The 16663-nt window shown below is 45.4% G+C and overlaps 2 protein-coding genes across 2 annotated transcripts; one reads left to right on the top strand and one right to left on the bottom strand.

The window, feature by feature from the left end:
• The first annotated feature begins 1026 nt into the window (after positions 1-1026).
• Positions 1027-8227, top strand: tmem240a (transmembrane protein 240a). Its single transcript, XM_067240567.1, has 4 exons — positions 1027-1083; positions 1428-1534; positions 4148-4356; positions 7514-8227. The coding sequence occupies exons 1-4, from the start codon at positions 1027-1029 to the stop codon at positions 7666-7668; spliced, it is 528 nt and encodes a 175-aa protein (XP_067096668.1). The 3' UTR covers positions 7669-8227.
• An 833-nt stretch (positions 8228-9060) lies between these two features.
• Positions 9061-16576, bottom strand: LOC136945642 (uncharacterized). Its single transcript, XM_067239593.1, has 16 exons — positions 16267-16576; positions 15479-15555; positions 15162-15263; positions 14934-14993; positions 14716-14785; positions 14380-14545; positions 13885-13954; positions 13559-13714; positions 13344-13400; positions 13046-13171; positions 12720-12844; positions 12379-12430; positions 12150-12220; positions 11870-12037; positions 11476-11584; positions 9061-11345 (listed from the first exon to the last, which is right to left on the bottom strand). The coding sequence occupies exons 1-16, from the start codon at positions 16451-16453 to the stop codon at positions 9171-9173; spliced, it is 3771 nt and encodes a 1256-aa protein (XP_067095694.1). The 5' UTR covers positions 16454-16576; the 3' UTR covers positions 9061-9170.
• Between the last annotated feature and the right edge of the window lie 87 nt (positions 16577-16663).

Here is a 16663-nt window from a genome sequence, read left to right as displayed (position 1 = left end):
GAAAAAAGTACAGAAAGTAAACCGCTGCAAACGTAATTGGAATTATCTGGTCGACTGGATCTGAATGTTTGCATCAGAGAAATGCAAGAGATGAACATATTTTCCGTTTTCATCTTCTCTCCGTAGGATATCTCCCGCCCACAAATACGCACACACACACACACACGCGCGCGCGCAAAGGGATGGTGGCGGTGGATGCTTCTGGTTGCGATAAGACAAGATGGGATAATCATGCATGTCTGTCTCCGGGCGTTGATGCAGTTGCCGTTGCCTGATCTCAACTGGACTGAGGGTAGGGTGGGTCCAGTTCCGACTGGTTTTATGTCTCGATTCAGTTTGATCGATGTTACCAAGCTATTTCTGTGTACCAAGAGGACAAGGACTACTATGAAACGTACTATTGCAATTATTTGAAATATCTAGGCTATAGGCAAGAGCAATTGAGTGTTCATCGATGGAGGCTCCTATTTATCGATAACTCGTCAATTAACTAATTGTACGGCGGGAATAACGTGCTGTCTTGAGGGGGCCAGAATCCTGGAGGATATCCCTATTCAACGACCAGCTAACCCCTTTTCATGTTTGCTGAATTTTTTGAATGGGATCGTAGCGTTTCGGAAAAGGGCGCTGTTGTATTGGTTATCAGGGTGCCTGGAAAGCCCCTATACCAGCACCTTCGCTCAGCCAAACCCGGCGCAGCGCAACGCGCAACTATTCACGATCCGGTCCGCAACATTGAATCGACACGTTGCTGTATGAGGAGAATAGAGTGAAGGCTAGCGAGTGCTTGTGTCAAACGGGGGGGGTGGGGGGTGGGAAGGAGGACACCGGGCCGGTTCAGCTCCTGCAGCTACGCCGTTTCATTGCACACCAATCTGGCGAGTTTCAAGGGACGGAGAGTCAGGTGTAGTCAGGGCGCCTCAATGAGCGTCTCCTCCCGGGACAGAGTGCCTAGAGCCCAACCGGAGCGTTTGCAGTGCCGCGGGTAGAAGAGGCTCGAGCACAGCGGAGAGTTTGGAAGTTTTGATGCATATGATCACAACCACCATGATTTTTATGATTCTTGGTGCTTCAGTTGTTATGGTAAGATGTTTATTTTATTTCAACAACATCATTAATTGTCTCACTGAGCACCACATCGGTTTAAAACTTAGTACTTAGGCCTCGGATAAATAAACACATTTCTGTATGAGAAACAGATCGTTGGCCTTTTGAAAGTGGGCTAGCCTACCTATAATTAACCAGGACTATCATAAATAAGTAATCTCCAGTCCATTTTGGAGGAAGAGTGTTTTCCAAATAATTCTACTGGACTTTCAGTAGCCTCTTCTGTTTCCTTTGAAACTGACTGCCATGCCAGGTCATAATGATGCTATGTTGGAAATAGTGCTTGTCATGTCCCAGTTGACTCGAATGGTTCTTTGCAGGCAATAGCCTGTTTAATGGACATGAACGCACTACTGGATCGCTTTCACAACTACATCTTACCGCATCTACGAGGAGAAGACCGCGTCTGTCATTGCAACTGTGGAAGGTAAAAACCCAACAGCACACAATAATTGGTTAGAAAATAATGTGTGACACATATCACACGAAGGGGCAGCGTGAAAAACGCTGGGATTTTCTCTGTCAAATTATAATTGCTCAATAGGCCTCTAGAATGATTTCTGTCGATGAGCCATTCTCACAAACTCTTAAATGTAACATAGCCTACTCAATGCGTAATCCCGTGAAATACTCACTAATTGATGTCGAATGTGATTTTATCCGTGGGTTGTGTCTCACGTTATAAGGCTTGTTTACGATGCAGTGTTTGACGGTCTCAATGTAGGCTAGCAGTGATTCCGTTTTTACTGCATACGAAGGTGTACTGGAGCCATAAATATGTAATGAATTATGATAAATAAGGGATCCTTTTGAACGCTTGTAGCTCACACAGTTGGTAGGCTTCTGAGCATCAAGTGCGTTTTTAGTTTTTCTTATCTGACAGAACTGTAATATTAAGCCAATAGTGATTAGCCAATTACCAACTGATTATGAGGACGGGAAATTCAACCTGATACATGCTTGAAAAATTGACTTCTCTAATGTGAGGGTTTGGACAGCCCAAGCATACATCAAGTTGTAATTATCTGGTGTTTATCAAAACCACCAATTATTTAAGCCTACTATAAACAGTAGTATAAACAATAAACAAAGAAAGCAGTATTTATACTAAATCCAGAGATTGATTTTAAGCTTCAAATCAGGACAGAGATCTTAGTCATAGAGTGGGGGCCTTTGTGTCTTTCATCTTGTTTGTGTTTTTAAGTGAAGTGTCCTAATCTTGATTAAGGGTATGGCAACAGTATTCTGCCAGGTTTGGGAAGAGCCTTGTGATGTAGTGAATACGCACACAGCTTTAACTGTTATTAGGGTATTAAGGTATGAATTGTCTGCTCAGGCCAGCAGTTGAAGGTCCAAGTTGCCTATATATCATATCCCATATAAGGATATATGCAAAGGTCGGTCTGTGGTCAATGTACATAGCATTTGGCTTATCGATTCACTAAATTATCTGCAAACTGGCATTTACCTAGCTGTCATGGTGTTAGAGTAATGCCATTTTGTGTTGTGGCTAGGTTCAGTCTGACAAGCAGATATGGGTCATCAGGTATTTGTGAGATTAGCATTGTCATAGAGGGATAATCTAGGAAAAGCTTTTTGGGAGGCAGCTCTCAAACACTCCAACACTTTCAGAGGCTTTTTGCAGGGTATGTATCTTGGCTATTATGTACTATGGACAGGCCAAGGTTGTAGATGTGATTTGTGGAGTAATACTTTTTTCAATGCCTCTTTTCAATGCCTCTGTGCCTGCATTGTGTGTGACTGTATATTTGTCTGTCAGGGCTGGTATTCTTGCCACCATCTGAAGTTAGATAACCATTCATGTATATGGTCATCTTATTCCCTTCCTCACATTTAATACAATATTTTTGGGAAACACAAACACGTTTCATTTATATCTATGGGCATAGAAAATATTATTTTCTGAGTCATACTGATATTGTAACTGTCTGTTTACTACAAACTACACTTGTAGTCCAGGGTATTCACTGTCAAATGGATGTCTTTCACTGACCTGGAAATGCTCCTGAGTAAGAGTTTTACGTAAGATGTTTACACTCTGAGGGTGAACGTTAAGCGGAATAGACAAGATGAAAAGGGAGAGAGCACCTGAGCTTGAATGCTGAGTCTACCTTTTGTACGTGAGGTTTTGAGGCGTCATCGCGTTGGCGGGTGCACACCTAATCAGGCTTGAGGACACGTTCACTGTCATTTCATTTGGCAGCAGAGACTGCATTGAAGCCAGGAGGCTCTCTACTGCTCTATGACGAGTCAGGTGGCTGAGCGGTTAGGGAATCGGACTAGTAATCTGAAGGTTGCCAGTTCGATTCCCGGCCGTGCCAAATGACGTTGTGTCCTTGGGCAAGGCACTTCACCCTACTTGCCTCGGGGGAATGTCCCTGTACTTACTGTAAGTCGCTCTGGATAAGAGCGTCTGCTAAATGAATAAATGTAAATGTATGACGGGGGCTCGGCCTTCCAATCGCCGGATGGGTACGGTCCTGTCGTTCGCTGTTCAGAGGAACAAGTGTCCCTGGCATCCGATTGATTGTGAATGGTGGTCAGTACGTATCAATGACAGAATGACGGAATTTCAGTAATTGGATGAGGATTATCAGTGTGTGAAGGGGATTCCGGCAGATCCTGGTTCCAGTTTTGGTAGTAATATTGCTTGAAACTTCTGTTTGAGAAAGTCTCTGGGTTCAATGTGGAGAAGCCAAAAAATGGCAGTTTACACTAGTCGACACCAGCACTGTAACATCCACAGTTCCCACACGCACATTGTGTTCTGTTGAAGTCACTGTCACTTGGAAGGTCACTTGATAGTTCATAACTCCACATCCTTTCTCCAATACACAACTACATATTCCTTTTTCATCTTTGTACTTGTCATCTTCTCATCTGTCTCTCTCCCCTCTCACTATCACCTCTGTAAATACAACAACAGAAATACACATTATTTTCCATCTATTATTCATTATTATTATTCTTTTAAATTTCCCAGTAACAGCAAGCTAACCCTTCCTCCATATTTCCACAGGCACCACGTCCACTACGTGATCCCATACGATGGCGACCACTCTCTGGTGGACTCGTCAGAGAACTACTTTGTCAGTGACAGCGTGACCAAGCAGGAGATGGACTTGATGCTGGGCCTGCTGCTGGGGTTCTGCATCAGCTGGCTCCTGCTGTGGCTGGACGGGGTGCTGCACTGTGCCGTCAGGGCCTGGCGGGCCAGCCGTTACTATGGTGAGTCAACCAGCTAACTAGCATGGTGGTGCTCTGGTTCGATAAACAGCAAAATGGCTGTACTATGTGTGGTACAGTGCAGTGATAAGTCCACTACCAAGTCACATTTATGGAAAGGTGCAAGAAACCGCCACGCCCCCCCCCCCCCCTCCCCTCCCCCTGCCACCCACGCCAAAGAAAATGTTGTATTGATAAAGCGGTTGGGCTCCTGTTTATATTACAAAGAGAAATGTTTCAATGCAGAGGATGCCCGCTGTATTGTGTAGTATACTTGGCAGTTGTGCTAAGGTTTCAGATTGGAATTACTGAACCAGTGAGAGACATAGTGCAGGACACATCGATAACTGTGCAACCACGTAGGCGAAATATAGAATATTAAGAAACTCAGAAATGGTTTCTGTAAAACATTCGCCAGGACAGCTATATATTTCTGTACATTGGAAAGATACGCATCGATGACCATGATCGTGCCACTGAGAATCATCCTATTCATCTTCTCCAGTATTTTACCCTTATGTATGTGTTTGAATATTCCATAAACATCAGTTTTCTCTTGTGTACCTTTCTGTCTAAAATAAGACCTATACATTTGGATTTTGCCTGGAGCTATTAACACACTCCAAAAAAAAAAAAAGCTGCTGTTTCTTAAACCATTTTAGAATTTAGAACACTAGACGAATTCCTGAATTGTGAAGAGTTCCAGATCTTTCAGGCCTGACAAGGATTCCGTATAGTACCTTTAGTTGTCGGTGCTAACGTAGGCTCTATGTCATATAGAGTCTATGTTCTGGCAGCCCAGAGGAGCTCCTTAAAATGTTCCCCACAGCTAAGTGCATCTCTCTAGTAGGTGTCAAGTTATATTAATAACCAATTACTTCCATTAAAATCACCACAATGCTAGGGTGGGGTGATTTGGAGAGTGAAGCTCCTTTTACTTTACAGTGAAAAAGATTGATGCTATATATTTTGGACATGTGTTCCATTTATCTTGTTTCTAAGTCGGCATTGAATAGAGAGCATGGAGCTTAAATTTCAACCACACAAAAAAATCTCTGATGTCAGCCCTTGTATTGACAGTATGTAGACGCAAATATACAGTATAGCAGTGCAGCAGTGAGTCAATACACCATCTCTGGTGAGGCGTCAGCACATTACGTACCACACATCCAGAAAACAAAATTACCGGTTGAAAGCCTACATCCATATGCATTACCTCTAGCTGTTGAGTGATGGTTATAGCTGTTTCTAAGCACTGGAATCCTAGAGAATGCAGGGAATGCCCCTCTGATGGTGTGTTTGGCTGTGACGTTGATGGTGGGTCAGAGTCGTTTAGCCTGCCTGAGATGGGGAGTGAAGGTGAGGCTGACGGAGCGAGACGTGGGTGGGGGTGGTGTTGGAGATACTGTCACATCCCCACCCCCACCTACGCTCTCTCTCTCTCTCTCTCTCTCTCACACACACACACACACACGTTCTCTCTCCTCTGAGCTATAAATAGAATGAGAGGGAGCAGCTGGAATGGCGGGCGAGGGGAGAAACATGTTCGCTTACATACACACATATACACACACACACACACATATACACACATCATGGATGTGTGTATATGTGTCTTTTTTTCTTTTTGTAATTCCATCTATAGCCCCAGCCTCTTCCCCTCCATTCAGTTATTGAATCTACTCCCAAATCTATTTTCTTTACACAGCCTCTCAGTGGTGAAGATGTGGTCGTTTTTCTTTTTGTATATTGCCATGAATATCTGATGCATTTGTCCTCTGGCACCCATGTCTTCTTTTGGAAATACATTTAGTATAACAAAATAGAAAAACAAAGAGATAACAAAAAAGGGGTAAAATGATGACTTGGCATAACCATTTCTCCCTTCCTGCCTCCACAAAAGACCTTTACATTTATGCCCTCACCCCACTTTCCGCATTACATTACCATTTTAATTTTTCTCCTGACTCCATCTCCATCTTTCCATCCTTTTATTCAAATGAGAAGAGGAACCTGTCTCGTTTTCTCTTTTCCTTTGGATACCCTTCAGAACAGTCCTTGTGGATTGCATACCCATTCACAGCTATAAATAATTCCCCCCTCCCTCCCCCTGACTCCCCCCCTCCCCGCCACCTGCCTCCTCCCCCAGTCCTCCCTCCCCCTCCAACCTCTAGCGGGGCCATTTGCTATTGGGTTTGCAGTCTGGGACCCTCCCTCCTTCCCTTGCTGTCTCAGTGGGCCTTGCTTTGCCAGCTACGTTCCAGTCTGACACAGACAAATCCCTGCACTTCTATTCAAACACTCACTGCGTCGCACACACATGCCGCCTCCAGGGAGAAAATCTGGATCATTTAGTTTCAGTTCCTGTTTTTAAGATTTCGATGGAAATTACAGTTTGGAAGAAGCACTACACAGGCTGGTATGGCATGAGTGGTTGGAATGATAAAGGTTGTTCACTGTGTTATTCACTGTGTCACACATGCATATGGTTTTATTATTATTATTATATGTTTATGATTATATATTTTATATAGATCCAACCTTTATTTCACCAGGTTAGTCCAATTGAGATGAGCCTATTTTAATTAAAAACCTGATTTACATAACGACTGCATGCACAGGTAAATTACCGTATAGTGTACAACAAACATGATCAATACAAAGATAAGAGCATCAACAAAGGACATTTATTACAGAGTAGTATAGGTCTGAAGTTTACTTGGGCATTGAATGCACTCTAATAAATTGATTCTCAGCTCATCCAATAGCGTAATGCCCCTATCCAGAAGCTTCCACTCTCCATTTACTGACGTGTTTTACTCACTTTTCTCACTTCACAGATTTGGCAGGAATTTTGTGATACAGAAAAAAAACATATTAAATTACAAAACTCTGTATTACACACCCAAAATGTATGTATTAGGCATAATAGTTGTAAATACAGCATTGTGTTTTTTTCTACTGTCATCTAATTTATAACTAGTCGATAGAGATTCAGGCAATAAATATTGTTTATGTTTTGATAACTTTGCCTCACTGATCTCATATGTCCCCCCCCCCACTCTCCCCTCTGTCTCCCCCTTCTCTGTCTACTCTCTCCACTCTCCCCCGTCTACTCTCCCCCCTCTCTTTACTCTCCCTCCTCTCTCCACTCTCCCAGACACCCCTTCCTGGTCGTGGCTGCCCCAGTTCTGCAACCTTCGAGACCTTCGTCGCCGTGCCCAGCTCAGACAGTTGGAAGACTCCAGCGGTAACATGGTCCACATCAAGCAGAAGCTCTACCACAACGGCCACCCCAGCCCCCGCCACCTCTGACTTTTAAACAAGACCCACAACCACCTCCTCCTCCCCCACTCCTTACCCCAAACTGCCCCATGGCCAACTGCTGCCTCAGAGACCCTTGAAAACTGCCCTGTCACTGTTCATAACACACCCCCTCCACCACCCCCACCCCAAGATGGAACTTTCTTACGACGACCTGACTGACGAAAGTCAGAAAACAACCAACCCACAACTCAAGCAGAGAAAGAAGAACATGATAGTTGCCACTGAAATATTGTTGTATGTCCACTATTGACGGAGGGGAAAAAAAGTTTTTAAGGGTGTTTTCTGTATAGACATTTTATGTGTTCATTGTTGAAACTTGGCATGCTCTTTTAGAACAGGGTAACAGTGTATGAAATGGGTGGAGAGAATCGGGTGCCATGATTATATCTTTTTTTCTGTTTGGGTTGGAGTGTATTTGACTTGTTAGAAAGGGGGCTTTTTGTGATTGGATGAATAGGTTGCTGCTTCTGTAAATAGTTATAAATATATGGGTGTGGGATTTAAAAGGGTGTGAGGAAGGGGGGGGAGGGATTGTGTGTCAAGAGTAAACCTGATGGACTGTATGGAGAACAGAACGTTAAGATAAGGCAGATGACTGGAAATGAACCGTGTGATTTCTGCGACAAAAAAAACACAGATTAATTAGCTTTGTTACTTAGTGAATTAAATGAATGTATTAATTTTACTTGTATATATATATGAGGGGGAGGGGAGCCTATGCTTGTGGTCTGGGTTCTCTGTGCTGTGTTATAATATAGTTTTATGAGAAATGAGAGGAGAAATTGATGCCAGCCAAGATAAGACAGAGACCATTCAGTGCTTCCCTCGTCTTCCCAATATCATGTCCAATAGCACTTCCCGATTTGCTAGATCCAATTCCCTCATCCTTATCAGAAGCAACCAGCCTATCAGTAGAGGGAACCCTCGCTCGGTCCCCCCTCCCCCTCTGTGTCCAGACATTGCTGTTGTGAGGATGAAATGTCTGTTTTATTAAAAGTGCCATTGAAGCACAACAGTGACCCCTAACGTTTGAATGTGTCATTCCCTCAACATCAGTGTGTGTAGGCTCTCCGTAGAAATGCAGTGCTTGTTAGACATTGTGAGAGGGTTATCTCAGAACAGGACTCATGGTATGGTATTCATCTTCAACTGGCAGGGAAATTGTCCATTTTAGAGGCAAGCCATGTAATATAATGGGTCAAATTATATGTTGGTATGTAAAGATAGCCACAATCGTTTGACATGAGAGAGCTATATGCACTTGAGCAGCCCTGAAGGTCAATCTCTCCTCTTTTCCTTGATGCCTCCAAATCCATTAGCATATATTTTTTTGCCCAACTTCAATACAAGGTCTTAAAAGTGCAATAAGGCACAAGCTGATACCAACATCAAAAGCCCTTTAATCACAATGACAGACAATCCATCAAAACAGTACATCTTCTCCATTCTTAATTCATTTTCTTTCTCCCTGACCCATAGCTTCATCGGTTTCACCATTTAAACCATTTCTTCGGGGGATCTTTTGGTTTGTCTGGGTCATCCCCACCCTCATCTTTAGCAGCAGATTTGTCAGCTTTGCTGCTGTCTGCCTCCTGAGAGGCAGGAGTTGCTGTGGCAACAGAGTCCTTGGTGGCTGTAGTTTCAGTAGCCTCAGAGTCCTTGGCAACGACAGTTTCTGTGTCAACCTTAGAAGCAGCGGCCTCTGTCTCCGGGGTTACGGGGGCTGCTGTGGCCTCTGTCTCCGGGGTTACGGGGGCTGCTGTTGTCTCTGTCTCCGGGGTTACGGGGGCTGCTGTGGCCTCTGTCTCCGGGGTTACGAGGGCTTCTGACTCTTTAGCAACCTCAGCTGTTATTGGCTCAGCCTCCTTTGCAACCTCAGTTGCTATTGGCTCAGCCTCCTTTGCAACCTCAGTTGCTATTGGCTCAGCCTCCTTTGCAACCTCAGTTGCTATTGGCTCAGCCTCTTTTACAACCTCAGCCACTATTGGCTCAGCCTCCTTTGCTGCCTCAGCTGCTATTGGCTCAGCCTCCTTTGCAACCTCAGTTGCTATTGGCTCAGCCTCTTTTACAACCTCAGCTACTATTGGCTCAGCCTCCTTTGCAACCTCAGCTGCTGTTGGCTCAGCCTCTTTTACAACCTCAGCCACTATTGGCTCAGCCTCCTTTGCTGCCTCAGCTGCTATTGGCTCAGCCTCCTTTGCAACCTCAGCTGCTATTGGCTCAGCCTCCTTTGCAACCTCAGCTACTATTGGCTCAGCCTCCTTTGCAACCTCAGCTGCTATTGGCTCAGCCTCCTTTGCAACCTCAGCTACTATTGGCTCAGCCTCCTTTGCAACCTCAGCTGCTATTGGCTCAGCCTCCTTTACAACCTCAGCTGCTATTGGCTCAGCCTCCTTTGCAACCTCAGCTACTATTGGCTCAGCCTCTTTTACAACCTCAGTTGCTATTGGCTCAGTCTCCTTTACAACCTCAGTTGCTATTGGCTCAGCCTCCTTTGCAACCTCAGATGCTATTGGCTCAGCCTCCTTTGCGGCCTCAGCTTCTATTGGCTCAGCGTCTTTTACAACCTCAGTTGCTATTGGCTCAGCCTCCTTTGCAACCTCAGCTACTATTGGCTCAGCCTCTTTTACAACCTCAGCTGCTATTGGCTCAGCCTCTTTTACAACCTCAGCTGCTATTGGCTCAGCCTCTTTTACAACCTCAGCTGCTACTGTCTCAGCCTCCTTTGCAACGTCAGCTACTATTGGCTCAGCCTCCTTTGCAACCTCAGTTGCTATTGGCTCAGCCTCCTTTACAACCTCAGCTACTATTGGCTCAGCCTCTTTTGTAACTCCTGCTGTCACAGCTTCAGCTTCCTTAGCAACATCGGCAATTATGACCTCAGCCTCCTTGGCAACCTCGGTTGCTTCGGTGACGGTGGTTTCCGACTCTGTGGCGACCTCCTGAGCAGCAGCAGGAGCTGTGGCCTCTGCTTCAGCGACAATGGCATCAGCCTCCTTGGTTACTGCTGTGGCCTCCATCTCCTGGGCAGCTGGAGTGACAGTTGTCTCATCTTTGATGATGGGGGCTGCATCTACCAGTGTTTCAGCCTCCCTGACCTCGGCCGTCACATCCACCTCTACCAGCTTCACTTCAGGCACCACGGCCTCCTGGACAGCAGATTCAGCCGCAGGCTCCTCTGGCACTACCTTTACGGCCTCCAACTCCTGGACCAACGGGGCGGCAGACGCCGTCTCCACGAAGGTCTCGACCACCTCAGCCTGTGCCGCGGCCTCGGCCACAGCAGGAGCAGCAGCTTCTCTAACCAGTGCGGCTGCCTCTTCAATGATGGCTGCTGCCTGGACCTCCTGTGCCGGCTCAGCTGCCGCTGCTGCCTGGGCGCTGGAGATCATCGCCTCCACGACTGGGAGCACTTCCTGGATGAGCGGGGCTGAAGCCTGGGCCAATGGGACGGCAGCTTGGGCCAGCGGAGCGGCTTCCTGAACAGCCGTGAAACCAATGGCGCCCTCTCCCTTGGGGATCACGATGCCGGTTTTGCTACTTTCGCCACCGCCTTCCATATGCAGCCAGTCCATTTTCTGGGCGTGCTGCTTGATGGCATCTTCGACTCTAGAATCAATCATGGCTTCGGTCAAGACACCGTCTTCTGAAGAGTATGCAGCAGCCTTACAGAGGAGAGGGGGAAGAGAAGTTACCTTGTGGTATTTAGATTTTTTTATATACACAGATTTTCTTTCAGAACGTGTTTTATTAAGGGTCAATGGTAAGAAAAAGTCATAGGTCTCGTGCGCTCACCTGCCAGGCCACGCCCAGCTTGGAAATCTCACGTCCAGACATGCCCACGGCACGCGCCGCAATGTCAGAACACTTCTGTCCGTAATCAAACTGGGCCAACTTCAACCTCCTGTTGAGCAGATCAAACACGGCAAGCTCTGCATCAGACTGGCGTTCAAAGACAATCCACACCCTGTTTGTTTACTGCAACCCACTGTTGACAAGTCTCGCTTAACACCTGTATAACGGGGATATTTCTTGCCTTTCAAGTCACAACTTTGAACAAGTCACATTAATGGAGCTTGTATTATCAAAGTAGCCTCTGTGGAATTCAGATTTTGGCTCCTAACAATCACGCGAAAAGAGGGAATCACAAAGAGGAACTCCAGACCTCAGAACACAGGAGTATACTCACTGTCTGCCTACAGTGGCTGGGCCCAGTACAAATCTGTCAAAGTACAGACGGACCAGTCTCTCCCTCTCCTCCAGTCCAGGGAGGGCGAAGTTTACAATCTCATCAATACGGTCGTTTATTGCCCAGTCAAACTGCTCCGGCTGGTTACTCGCCAACACCAGCATAAACCTGGAGAGGTAAAATAGGATTATTTAAAAGGAAGTCAATGACCTTCTCAGTCAAAGCTTTTCACGCTTGACGGCGCATATTGAATAATACAGAGACGAGGGCTGTTACTAACTTGTTACTCTGTTCTCCAGTGCGGTAAAGGAATGCGTTCAAGGTGGCTCTGAGGTCCTCGCTGATTTTCTCCTGGAAAACCCCCCCCCAAAAAACAATTATAATGATGTAGATAGCAACGGAGGCTGAGCCTAAAGCAGCAGAAATATAAAACAGCAAATAAATAATGTATGAGCAAATTAGCTAACTGTTAGCTGTAAACACAAACTGCCAACTGTCGTTGAACTCACAGTGGATCGTTTACGCAGGAATGCATCGGCTTCATCTACGAACAGCAGGACACTAACGATGATAAAGAGGACGAAGGAGAGAAAGAGTTATTTGTTGTAAACGTCACAGCAGTTGCTACGAGACATTAAAGAACAAAGTCTAATAATGAGGCACATGTTATCCCGTTGAGAGATGGGAGTCATACCAATGATCTACTTAAAAAAAAAAAAAATATTCACCTGTATCTTACCAAGTAGCCCCAGAAGACACCAACATCTAAGATTAACCATCTGTGTCTTAAACCTTCACCGATGAACCCTGCGACAAAGGGCAGTGCTGAGTAAAGAAGAGGAATCCTTACCCACGCCTGCTTGTTCCAGCCCAGTCAAAGACCTTGTGCATGGCCGTCACCCCGTCACGGCCCATGGGAGCCACATCTCCTCCTGTCATGATGGCGTAGTCCATCCCAGAATGGAGAGCCAGTTTCTGCAGGGTGACAAATCATCAAGTCAGGGACAATGTCTTCCTTTTAAAAAGGTACTTTTCCAGATGATAATGATACAGCAAATCTATCAGCGGCCCTCATCATCTTCCCTAACTGTCATTCCAACTCTACTTTAATGGCCAATTCCACTGTAGGTCATGCACTGTGTTCTCCCTCGTGTTACTGAGAATGGCTTGGTATACCTTGGCAAAGAGTGTCTTGCCTGTCCCAGGTGGTCCATACATCAGGATGTTCCTGTACAGGCCCTTGTTCTGCCTGGTGTTACGAGTGGCGATGGCAATGTCTCTCACACGCTCCTCCAGAGAAGGCTACGCAAGGGCAGGAGAGACAGCAGACAAGAAGAGATGGTGGATAAGGGGACGAAAACAGCAAAAGGATTTCTCAACAGTTATAAAAAAAGATTATGATCTAGCGTTTCTAAGCAGACTTATTGTTTTGCGTTGCAGCTTTTAGATGGGTTGTATGTGGAACAGTACTCACACTGAGAACCACTCCCTCCAGGGCGTCCTGTGGTCTGCTCCTTAGACGCTTTGTCGTCTGATGTTGGACAGGTCAAAGGTTAGGCTTTTAATCTTTGTCCAGTGGACAACATAAAGGTGTTTGAGTATTCGTTTTGAAGTTAAAAACTTTGGATAAAAGTGTCAGCTAAATGAACTAGAAAGTGCATTCCAACAATAAAATGTAAAACAGTAAACCTTTATAGGGTGCTTGATGGCCTCTCCAACAGTGATCCTGGAGGTCTCTCTGACCAGGGAAGGCTTTCCCAGACGGGCCTCGATGTAGCGTCCAGCTACTCCGGTGGCGTTCCTGGCAGAGTAGACGCCAACTGCCAGCAGGGTAAAGCCAGCCACCTGCACAGAGATTCCGAAAACACGTGTATAACTTGATGAGTGAGTACTTGGTGAGGAAAAATAGAGAAAAGAATATTCCCTTTTCAAGTCTTTGTATTAACTTTATTGACACGTTTGGGAGTCCCAATAAATGTTTGAAGGTGAGGTGTGAGCAGACATGAACTTATTACCGTGGCGGTGAGTTTGTCCCAGTCAGATACGAAAGCCATGAATCCTTCCCCAAACACTGCTCCTGCAGTCCTGCCACGAACAAAACATAATTATCACACTCACTGCTTCCATTATGATCCCAAATGGACAAGGACAGCCATGTGATCAGATGCTTGAACCACAAAAAAACTACAGACAGCCACCAGCACAACCAAGGACACTTAGTTTTCTAACTTTATTTAAATGCCCACCAAGAAGAGGCTAGTGCAAAACCCATCTCAGATCTTGTCAACGCCATAATGCATGGACCGCTGTTTTATCAAACAATGAGTGCTTCCATTTTGGATTCCTCCAAGAATTCTAAGATTGTATTATTGAGTACTCGCCCCAAACAGACTATGAAAATAAGTTGCCATATGACCAATGAAATAGCAAAAGATTAGCCTTACGATTCTAGTGATATCCAGCTAATGACTGAATCTTACAGCCAGGGTCCTGTTTATGATTAAGCTCACTTTATGGACTCCAGAACCGTCTGTCTGTGTTCTGCTGCTTTCAGACGGATCTGTTCTCGGATCAGATCTGCGTTCTCTCGCTCGACCTTGGCGCGAGCTTTGGCCTCGGCCTCCACACGGAGCAGCTCGTTCTTGTGCCGCAGGTCCATCTCATGCTCAATTGTGGCTAGTCGGAAAAAATAGATTAAGCGAGCATGCACTCCTGAATAGGTATGTGTAGGGTGACAGCAGTATTAGCACAGTACATAGTTACGAAGCGTCTGGATGGGAGCTATAACAACGTTGTGAGGAAAAATGACTGATGTCATCGGCATCGCGCATCTTTGTTCACCTCACCTTTCCTCATGGCCTCCTGCTTCATGACAGACTCCTCTTGTTTGCGCAAGTTCTCCTCATTGAGGATTTGCTGCAGATAAAAGTAGGCTTTTACACATCCAATACGGATTGACAGACTAGAGCATTACCAGCATACAATTGCAGGTCATTGGGTCAAAGTTCAAATTTCGTCAGGAAGCGGATTAAAAAAGGGATTTTACCACAATGAGAGTGCTTACCTGTTGCCTGAGTTGATCATCATATCTCTGTCTGGCAAGTTTGTCTTGGTATTGTGCCCTCTAGAGGTAACAGTAGAGCATTTGACAAATTTCAGAAGGACATTTAACCCAATGAATAACATTTTAATAACTGGTCTACAAACACATACAGAGAGAGAGAGAGAGCGAGAGAGAGACAAAGAGAGAGGATACCTGGTGTTCAGACTGTTAACACAAGAACTTCCATACCGCTTGATTTTGTTTCGTCTCTTCATTGAGGGTTTTCCGTCTCTCTTCTCCCTGCAGGCGTATCTGCTCCCCCTTCAGTTGCTCCAAGGCAGCCTCATACTCCTACACAAGGGAGAGCAGAGGCTGTGGGCATGTGTAGAACTTTCACTGAGAATTCTGATTATCCAAAGACGACAACTCTAACACGGAACCTTCCGGTCGGAATCAGTATGGGCACTGAAAACTCTAGAGTCTTGCGATAAAGAGTGTGGCTGGGGATTTACACTCATTTGAAGGTGTTCATAGGATTTAAACAGGTTTGGAAGAATCCCACCAACCTTCACTTTACTCTGATGTTCCAACTGTACCGACTGCTCCTGCATACGAGCAAGATCCAGTGCTTCTTTTGCATGACCTACCAAGTTGAGGTAGAAACACAGTTAAGACCGTACTTAACTACAAATATTCTACATATTTCCAACAATTGATAACATTATTAACACACTATACACATAAATTAATAACTGAATACACACTCTATGGGGTATATTACTTTCAGAAACCCTTTTGGATAATTTCTCGTTGTTGAGCTTTGAACCTTGTTCTTTGACAGTAGGCCTATGCGTAATGATACTATACACATGCACACATATAGGACATTATGTGCCATGAGAGCACCACACACGTTCATTGGCTAAATATATACTGCCCCGTGTGGGCAACACAAACAGAGACACACATGAACATTTCAACACACAAGGCCTTGTGATCTGATCCCTGAACCACAACTACAGCCGGCTCTCACTACCACCAGGGACACTTTGTTCCTTTCTTCATCGACACGCCCCCCAAAAAGAGCCTGTTGCAAATGACACCTGTCTTTGTACTGTCAACCTCATTATACACGGATAGTGTGTAATAATAAAACGTATACAAGCTACGGATGCATTGTTGCGAAGCGCGTGATTAATAGCCTAAATATGCTTTTTAGACAATGTCTGATCGAATTATATGCAACTGTTGCAACATCTGATCCTAAACTAAGCCGTGCAAAAATCCTGGCAACAAAGTATTATTGGCCTTCAGATCGATTTCCTTACTACACCACTATCAAAACAATACCTACGTGATTTATCAAGGTCTCTTGCTGCCTTCGCTGCTCGTTCAAGTCCAGTTGGGTCGAAGTTACTCCATTTGTCCTTGGGCTTATCTACTCCCGAACCCCCCGAACCCCCTTCGGCCGGGGTGGACGTCGTTTGGTCGTCCGCCGGGGGAGTACCGGATCCTTTTCTCCAGCCAAAGAGCCACGACATGCTTGCTCAATGGAGTCTTTTCGCCCCTCGTGCTGCTTCGGTGGTCGGAGGGTCCAGAGTTTCTTAGGAAATTCCTCTTCTCCCTCTGCACACTATAGCTACACACACCTACATTCAGCCACGCGTTGGGAGCGACTCACCACGCAAGCGCAAGGCATTGTGGGGCGGGGTTTGGAATTAAACTGTAATTTACTTAGGCATACTCATACA

This window comes from Osmerus mordax, chromosome 7, assembly GCF_038355195.1.
Source record: "Osmerus mordax isolate fOsmMor3 chromosome 7, fOsmMor3.pri, whole genome shotgun sequence".
Classification (NCBI taxonomy): domain Eukaryota; kingdom Metazoa; phylum Chordata; class Actinopteri; order Osmeriformes; family Osmeridae; genus Osmerus; species Osmerus mordax.
Note: the sequence above shows the minus strand (reverse complement) of the source record. Positions and strands in the feature narration are given on the sequence as shown.

Excerpts from the sequence above, each read along its gene's own strand:
- tmem240a (XM_067240567.1), top strand. The coding sequence starts at position 1,027 with ATGCATATGATCACAACCACCATGATTTTTATGATTCTTGGTGCTTCA. Across the intron at positions 1,535-4,147 it reads TGTCATTGCAACTGTGGAAG|GCACCACGTCCACTACGTGA; the intron begins GTAAAAACCCAA and ends ATATTTCCACAG. Across the intron at positions 4,357-7,513 it reads GCGGGCCAGCCGTTACTATG|ACACCCCTTCCTGGTCGTGG; the intron begins GTGAGTCAACCA and ends CCACTCTCCCAG.
- LOC136945642 (XM_067239593.1), bottom strand. The coding sequence starts at position 16,453 with ATGTCGTGGCTCTTTGGCTGGAGAAAAGGATCCGGTACTCCCCCGGCG. Across the intron at positions 12,221-12,378 it reads TCCTGCGTAAACGATCCACT|GAGAAAATCAGCGAGGACCT; the intron begins GTGAGTTCAACG and ends GGGGTTTTCCAG. Across the intron at positions 11,585-11,869 it reads CCAGCCACTGTAGGCAGACA|GAGGTTGAAGTTGGCCCAGT; the intron begins GTGAGTATACTC and ends TCTGCTCAACAG.